This window comes from Rhea americana, unplaced genomic scaffold (assembly GCF_003343005.1).
Source record: "Rhea americana isolate MKP2758 unplaced genomic scaffold, rheAme1 scaffold_4, whole genome shotgun sequence".
NCBI lineage: Eukaryota > Metazoa > Chordata > Aves > Rheiformes > Rheidae > Rhea > Rhea americana.
In genome coordinates this window covers 4118546-4126598 of record NW_028186534.1, presented here as the reverse complement: position 1 = coordinate 4126598, position 8053 = coordinate 4118546, and the positions used below count along the sequence as shown (strand labels likewise).

The 8053-nt window shown below is 46.7% G+C and overlaps 1 protein-coding gene across 1 annotated transcript in view; it reads right to left on the bottom strand.

The window, feature by feature from the left end:
- Nucleotides 1-349: 349 nt before the first annotated feature.
- The window catches only part of SLC2A10 (solute carrier family 2 member 10), an 8268-nt gene continuing 564 nt past the window's right edge, over nucleotides 350-8053 (bottom strand). Inside the window, exons 2-6 of the mRNA XM_085314250.1 lie at nucleotides 7578-7733; nucleotides 3161-4516; nucleotides 2052-2174; nucleotides 1293-1428; nucleotides 350-530 (exon numbers count right to left, since the gene is read on the bottom strand). Coding sequence (XP_085170376.1) covers nucleotides 434-530; nucleotides 1293-1428; nucleotides 2052-2174; nucleotides 3161-4516; nucleotides 7578-7733 — 1868 coding nt within the window. The 3' untranslated portion in view covers nucleotides 350-433. The remainder of the gene's footprint in view (nucleotides 531-1292; nucleotides 1429-2051; nucleotides 2175-3160; nucleotides 4517-7577; nucleotides 7734-8053) is intronic.

Here is an 8053-nt window from a genome sequence, read left to right as displayed (position 1 = left end):
GTATAATACTAAGTGTTTGACACATTCCTCCTGCAATATCCTCCCCACGCTGAAGTAACAGGCACTTTGGAGAACTGGAAAATAATACACTCTACTTACAAATGAATCGCACGGATGGAAAATATTGTCAGCCAAAGTAGTGCTTTATTTCCCACATACAAAACCGTTAAYCTTTTAAATGATGGAAGACACAGATTATGGTATCTCTTGAACAGTAAAGGATACCAAAGGAAGGATGTGTTTCCTGCCTGCAACCAGGGGTTCTCCAAGGACCCAAAGGATAGATACTGCTRCTCTCCCAAGGTATAAGGCACTGCAGTGAGACCTCTCTCTGAGCAGGGATCACTGGTTGGAAGGCCATTGAAGAGGTATCTCCTGACGGCCCAGAGGCTGCTCCTTTCCTCGTGGCAATGCTGACAGCATGTCAGCTGTTTCACGTGCTGTTGGTGCACTCCACGAGTTGGTACTGAGCTTGTGTGCAGCTTGCCCTTCTTCCACATCTTGGTTGAAACATGTTTCTTTTCCACAACCTGCTGAGCAATGACTAMGGTCAGTTGAAGCACCTGCTGCTCTCAGTGAGGAGTTAGACAGGCCTGGAGGTACAGCAGGAGTTCCCTCTCCCCCACCATCAACCCCATCCCCATGTGATGCGTGCTCCTGCCTCTTGCCATCACGGCTGTCTGGCAGCACTGCCTACCTCCACTCTGGCATTTCGAGCCCTGTTGCACACCAGCAGCCACCTCTTGGGATCTCCTTTCACAACCACAAGTGCACAAATCCCACATGTTCTTCTCTAGCCCAGTCAGGAATTTCAGACTTTGCCCAGAAATCACTAGGTAAGAACCTATGGTCTGTGTTGTGTGGGGGGATTCACCTGCCTCAGAGCTGAGTGATCAATCTAAGATAGCTCTAAGTGGGGGAAATGACAAGTATAGCTTCCCRTTTTGTTCCCCTCTGCTCCTGCTGTCCTCTCCTGACCCACAAATCTGGGTTTCTTGCCCCCTTTCCTCCCCTGATTGTCACTAGTGCCTTCAGCAGCATGGCAATAGGGCCCAGGGCAATGAACGTGTCTGATGTAACGTGCCACTAGGCACAAACTCTGTTTCATAGCCCGGTTGTGAACCTGAGATATTTGCAGTAGTGTTGACCAGACTTTTACAACAGGCCAGGAACTGTAGGCCTGGACTGCCCAATGTTATACACCTCAGGCACAAACGAGATCCTGGGTAGATAGCTGCAGAAGCTCAATGGCAGAATGACCCGCTGTCACTTTGGCACAACAGCACACATACCGTTTCCGTGAGAACTGCTGGTCTATCTCCTCCAAGGATTGTCCTTTTGTTTCCGGAACAAAAAGATAAATGAATATAACAGCCATCACTCCCATCACTCCATAGAGAAGAAACATCCAAGAGAAACCAATGGCATCTGCAGAGGGATTAAAGTGTGTGAAGGGTTTGTGAGAGGTAAGTCACATCATGGGTGTGAAGGAAGCTGGTCTCTTACTGCAAGATATTCATTGGTGTCCGGCAGGGGTGTCCTGAAGCCCTCCAGAGGGCTTATCTTCAAGAGCTGGACCAGGAATCAGCTAGAGAGAAGGACACCTCACACACATCTGACACCCCAAGCTTGGCCCATCAGGACCACAGAAGGAGCATGAAGACAGTTCAGCTCCAGGGCACAGCAGTGCCTGGTGAATCCTCAATCAGGACACCTCTGCCAGCCAGAAAGGCTGCAAAGCTGCAGACATTAAAGCTACAAACTCCATGGTTTCCTGATACTGCAGTATCACAGTACAGCCCACTGGCCGATGGCTTTTTCTTACGAAACACGTGACAGAGGGGCTCAGAATAGCGCCTGCCGGTTCAGCAGGTGTATGTTGCCTGTTTTGTCCAGTAAATCCGCTCTGAGAGGCATCAGTTCTCCATAAATAGGTCACACCTATTCCAACGCCAAGTCCCCAGTGCTCAAAACGTACCTAAGGTCCAGATAGCTTGTGGTGGCTTTCACAGACCTACCTGTAGGAAATGGAGGGATGCGGGGACACTTACCAATCAGGTCCAAGAACGAGAGACTGATCAGTAAATTAGCAGCCCAATTAAAGCTGTTACAGAAGGCAAAGGCCCTTCCTCTTATTCCAGCAGGGTAGATCTCACTGAGGACCAGCCAGGTCACTGCAGAGATTAGAAAGACAGTCATATGGTTTAAGCAACTTATTTGGGAAATGAGCAAGGAAGATTTTGAGGGGAGTTGTTATAAAGCACCCAACTTTGGCTTCACTCAGCACCTGCTGCTGTTGGTGGTAAGACATTAATGGATCTTAGCATCAGGTTACAGCTGAACACTTTAAAGTTTCTACCTGCAGCACTCTGGGGAGGAATGATATAAAAATGCAGAGATACAGGTTCAGTGAGCAAACAATAAAGCAGGGGAGGTGGTCACGCAGCAGACGGAAATGATCTGGCGAATCAAGCCTGCTGTCGGGGTGTGCTCTTTGTAAAGAAGTGAGATAGGGGCAGGATGAGGCAGCCAGTGCTGCATTTGGGCCAAAATCAGAGCTGAAAGCAATGTATATGTTAGTCTCTCCTAGCCTATGTTTTTCTTTTTACTTGAAATAATGTACAGGGTTATTGTCAAGCTTACAAGACTTGCTGTGCATTTATATTTTTCCTCAAGTTCTTTCTACTCACTTCCTTAGCTGTTGTTTTCTCCCACCAAAGCATTTAAATTCCAGAAAATGGTAGAAGTCACAAAGAAGTAAGAACTAATCTGTATTTTGATCCAGTGAATGAATGAATAACAATGTCAAAAAAAAAGACCAACTGATAGCGAGAAACCTTCAAGAAGGAGCAGCAAGAAGATTAGGAAGTACTTGTGATTGCTCTGGTTTTGCAATGAGCATGACAGAAACAAAAGCCATTACTAGGGTAGCGACAGCATGGAAGGGAAGGTTGCCCTGGTGGCACATCACCCTTATAGCTGACAGAGCTGGACTCCTAGGAAATCGTTCAGGAGGCTGAAGGGCTATATTTTCTAGTTTCCAAACACCAAGCTGCTTGGTAAAGCAGATGTGCARTGATTGTTTTTCAAAAGGAATTTAAAGATCAACCCTAGTTTTATTCTCTGGGCTAACGCAAGGAAAGATAAATGCCATACTTACTTGGTCCAAACCCAATTGCGAATGCGCTCACGAATGCCATCATGCTCAGCAGTGTAATCCAATTTAAAATCATGTGTTTTGTAAAGGGAACTCTACTGACAGGAGACCGTGTGCTTTCCACAGTCTSTTTTTCAGACTGACCTTCCAAGTCCACTTTCTGAATGTGGGAAGAACTGGTAACAACACCTCTGCTTTGTGCACCCCTTGCGGCAGCAAAACCAGGGCCTGCCTGGCTTCTGCCAACCCCTAATGTGGGTGGGAGGTATGACACAGGGGGCCGGGAGGATACAGGCATCAGGGGATGCTGCGTGTAACCGTGGGAGGTGTTGGGGTCTGCGGCTGCCTTACAGTCCCTGGCCATGGCCAGCGGAGTGGTGCGGCTCGTGAGGCCAATAGTGGTGACAGAGATCGCCATCACAACGCAGCCAGCAATGAGTAACGCTCTCCTGCCAGCCTTGTCTGCAAATGYCATTGCAACGAGCGTGGCAACGACCTTGATCGCCCCCAGCCCAACAGAAGCCAGGATTGCTGAAGAATTGCTCTGGAATCCCACTGCGTGGAAGATTTTGGAAGCATAGCCCAGGACATTGGGCTGCCCAGTGAATTGCTGGAAGAGCACCAGTCCCAGGCCCACCAGAGTTCGGCTTCTCATGTTGTCTCTTGTCCTGAAAAGGTCAAGAAAAGAGTAATGCTTCTCCTTATATGATTCCCGCTTTGCTACCTCTCTGTCTTCCATGCTCTGTAGTTGWATGAGACCCTTCTGGGAGTCTGAGTCCCAAGAGTTTAATTTAACAGGGTTCACTGGGAGAAAGAGGATGCTAAGGAACTGCATGGCAGTTGGGGCGATGGCGAGTCCAAACATGTACCTCCATCCCTCAGCCAGGTCTGCAAAGATGTAATTCAGTGCATATGACAGTAAGATGCCTACAGTGATGCCTGCTTCGTAGAGAGACACCAGCAGTCCTCGCTGATGAGCAGCCACCATTTCTGAGACATAGATGCAGCAGGCCATGGATGAGACAGAGATTGCAAAGCCTACGGTCATGCGCCCAATGACCAGCCCGATAAATGACCTTGCCAGTGTCAGAATAAGGCTGCCAAACAACAGGACCAAGTTGCTGACCAGGATTGCTCTCCTCCTTCCGTGGCGGTCAATGAGGATCCCCCCAACCAGTGAGGCAAGGAGAGCTCCGATGAGTAGGGAGCTCACAAGAACTTCCTGCTTGAAGCAGCTGAGGTGAAAGTCTGTCTGCAACTGCAGCAGCGCACCAGAGATAATCCCCAACTCGTATCCAAATATCAACCCGCCCAGGAGAGAGACTGTTGCAGACAACAGGAGGACCAGCAGTGCACGACCTGGAAAACAAGCAGGTAATGCTAAGTTCAATGTTCTGGCTCCTGCAGGAAAGCTGTCAGCATGCACAAGCTGGAAAAAAGCTGTTCTGGCCTACCACAGGGTCAAATTGCCCCAACATCATCATGTTGTGTGGAGAAGCACTGCAGACATTCACACAATCCACCAGGCTTGCGTGTACTTCCACTAACTGCCATGGCACACATCTCGGGGGGCAGAACTCTGAAGACAGCACTTTGTTAACAAAGGTAAGGCTTAGATATAAGTGGAAGATGGTGATTTGCACTGTCTGGAATTGTATTGGGGAATTCTCTGTCATTTATCTTCCTTGGCTCTAAATATGAAAAACTGTTCAGGGAAGGGAATTTATCTTCTGCTTTCTATACTTCTGTGCTCATTCTCACTTTCCCTCTAACATCTCACCAAATCCATCCTCCAAGCCCTGTACTKTTCATATTTCTGGAGAAAACATGTGCCACTGTCCTACGATCTATATGCTACACCTTCTTCCCTTAATCCCTTTTCAGTRAGGTCCTGCTCTTTTCCAAACAATCCTCTCACCATCTCAATGGACATCCTACACTCACCAACCTCTTTGGAAGAACAGATGCCTCTGAACTTAATTTTTTATTTGTGAAGTATTTGCCACAGAAATACTAAACAACCTGATGTTCCATTGATGGGTAGCACTAGACTTACAGCTTACTAAACTAGCAGTTACTTTTTTTTCCATTTCCTGATCTGAATGTTGGCAAGGAGAGAAATAGCTGGCCACATTGATGGAAATAAGAGCTGCTATGTCTTATACACCCTTTCTTTTCTCTAACTTTATTTTTCAGATGATTTACAAATGGTAATAACTGAGGTAGTGATTTTCCCTTTTAACATCTCATCAGATAATGGTACCCTATAGGCAGGGCTCTATTTAGGATGTGATTATGCAGCCAGATAGATGACTGCAATGTGTGGACTCCTTCTCAGCCCAAATACAGCTCCAGACCTTAAGCTCTCACTCAAAACAAAGTCTTCAGAGCTCAGGATAGCATGTTAAGAAGCATGAATGCAAGAATGTAAAAGACTGCAGTGAGAGGTGAAGGATGCCACGTGCATTTCAACCTAACTTGGAAATCTAAGGAAACCTGAAATAGCAGCATTATCTATTTCAGTGCTGAATATTTTACTGGAAGCTTGATAGTTGTTCTTCACAGCTGAATTAGGGAACAAACCGGGGCGGGGGGGGGGAGAGAGTAGGGGACCGCTACTCATCAAAATTTGCTAGAGTAGGGATGGGGATTTAAACTAAATTTCTCTTTGAGCAACAGGGAGAGCACAAAGAGAAAGTTTTCTGCCATTAGGATGACAACCCTCAGTTCCTGCGAGGCTGCCAGCTGCTGGGTCTRCCTTAGGTCCCACAAGCCTCCTAGTCCTGTTAGAGCTCTCCCASGCTGCATGGCATCTCTTCATGTGAATCCTTATGCTAGTGAACTGAGTGCAGCTCCAAATTTCTTGGGCTCAGTTTTCCATTTCTCTGCACAGGGGTAATACTACCTTGCAGTCTACCTGTGAGGAGAGTCTGAGAGTGAATTCGTATTTGCAGAGTGATTTAGAGATCTTTGACGGAGCCACTACAAGAAAGAAAAAGAGTATGGGAAAAATCTGACTTGTAGAAAATAAGGGTGAAAGAATAGTGCAGTTAAAAATGCTGCTTGCAAAAGTTTATTTCTCCTAGCTACACTTACACTTTCAGTRTTTGTGGGAATGGCCCTGATTTATTCCTCTCTCTCTTTATAGTGCCCAGCACCYAGGACCCCCAAGCCAGGCACAACTTTCCTGAGGCTGCTCCATGACTATGGGATGAACTTAACCTTGTGCTAAAAATCTCACCGTTGCCGGCCACAAGTACCAGAAGCAGTTCTTTGACCTTGTCCTTCCCATACAGCCAAGTATGCAGCTTCAGTAAGTATGTAATTTTAGATCAAGTAAGAAACAACAGCAAAAGCAAAGCAAATCAGCCAACCCACCCCACCAACCTTGCGAAAACAAGGTGTTTGTTGCACGTGCTCCTCRCCCTGGGGAGAAGATGAAAGGGCAGCCATGGGTGACCCATTAGTCACGTTGCTCAGTACGCTGCTGGGAGATGCTCACTGCAGGTGGGAGCAAACACTGCACGAGAACGCCCACTGATGAGGGGGACTGGAAACCCCGGAGCCACCACTGGGAAGTAGCAGTAACAGCGACCTCCTGTCCCCAGTTGAAATTTTAGAGGCACAGCTAAAATGCATTAGCTTAGACGTTTGCACTGTAAAATGCTGGTTTACAGCACATGATGGTATCAGTATTCTTATATGGGCTTTGTTTAATTAGAAATACTCACAATTTCAGTAGACTGTATGTGGAAAGAATGTGGACACAACTACCAGAGAATGGAAAATTTTCTTCAGTCAACGCTGCCTAAGAGTTTTTTTCCTTGCAAGCTGTAGTTAAAAGGAAGTGTCTATTCAGCGTTTAATTACAGCTGGCAGTAAAGGTTATTTCTCAGTGATGGCTACATTTATATTTGTATTTATTCTGTAACTCTGTGTTTCATTTGTGTTACTTATGCCATCCAGGCTACGTGCCAATCCCCCCCGCCACCRTGCTCTGTGTGACTACCTGCACTGCTTTTATCACTTTTTGTACACATGTTAGGCAGATAATTAGAAATAATATTTGCTCAGTGAAAATAAAAGCCTTTGCATAAAGTGGGCAGGCCACTAGTTTCAAGGCACAAACTCGGTAAGACACATACAGCCCAGTTGAAAATACCTGAGCCTGATTTGATCAGATTTGATATATTTCTTGTTAAATTAATGTGCAATAATGGTTTATGAACTTTGATAAATCCAGCTTTGTCTACAGGTAATTCTGATGCTGTCAGTGAATTCAGGAAGTTTTCAGACCTTTGYGTTAGGACAGAAAGTTTGATGGGTCTCAGAAGGGGTCGTAATAGGTGATTCCCTGCCCATGGCAAAACCTAGCCACAGGGTCAAGGTCGGGGGGAGCGCAGTAACTGGTGCTGCTGACCTGGCTGGAGACTGAGGCARCTTTCTGAACTGCTGAGGATTTTATTTACATATGCCAGTGTGGACAGGCTCAACGCAGCCTCCTTTTGCAGAACGCTTAGCTCCTGGTCCCCAGCCTCTGCTGTTCTACTCCTGCATGCAGCCCTCTGCCTTCCCCCTTAATGCTGCTGGAATCGCCTTAAGGGGCTGTGTCACAGGAAATTACTTGTCTCCCAATGTTTGCTGCTGGAAGTGCTAAAAAAAAGGAAAAAAAAGAAGAAAAAGAAAAAAGAAGAAAAGAAAAAGAAAAAGAAAGAAAAAAAGAAAAAGAGAGGGAAAGGAGGAGCGAGAGAATGAGAGCGAGAGCGGGCCGTTCTGAGCCTTTAGCAAAAGTTGAAAGTTTCAACTTTTCTCTTTCAACTTTTCTCGGGCACAACCCGCCCGGTCCCAGCCTTGCCGCCCCTTCCCGAGGGCCCGCCTGCCTCGCCGCCTCCCCCG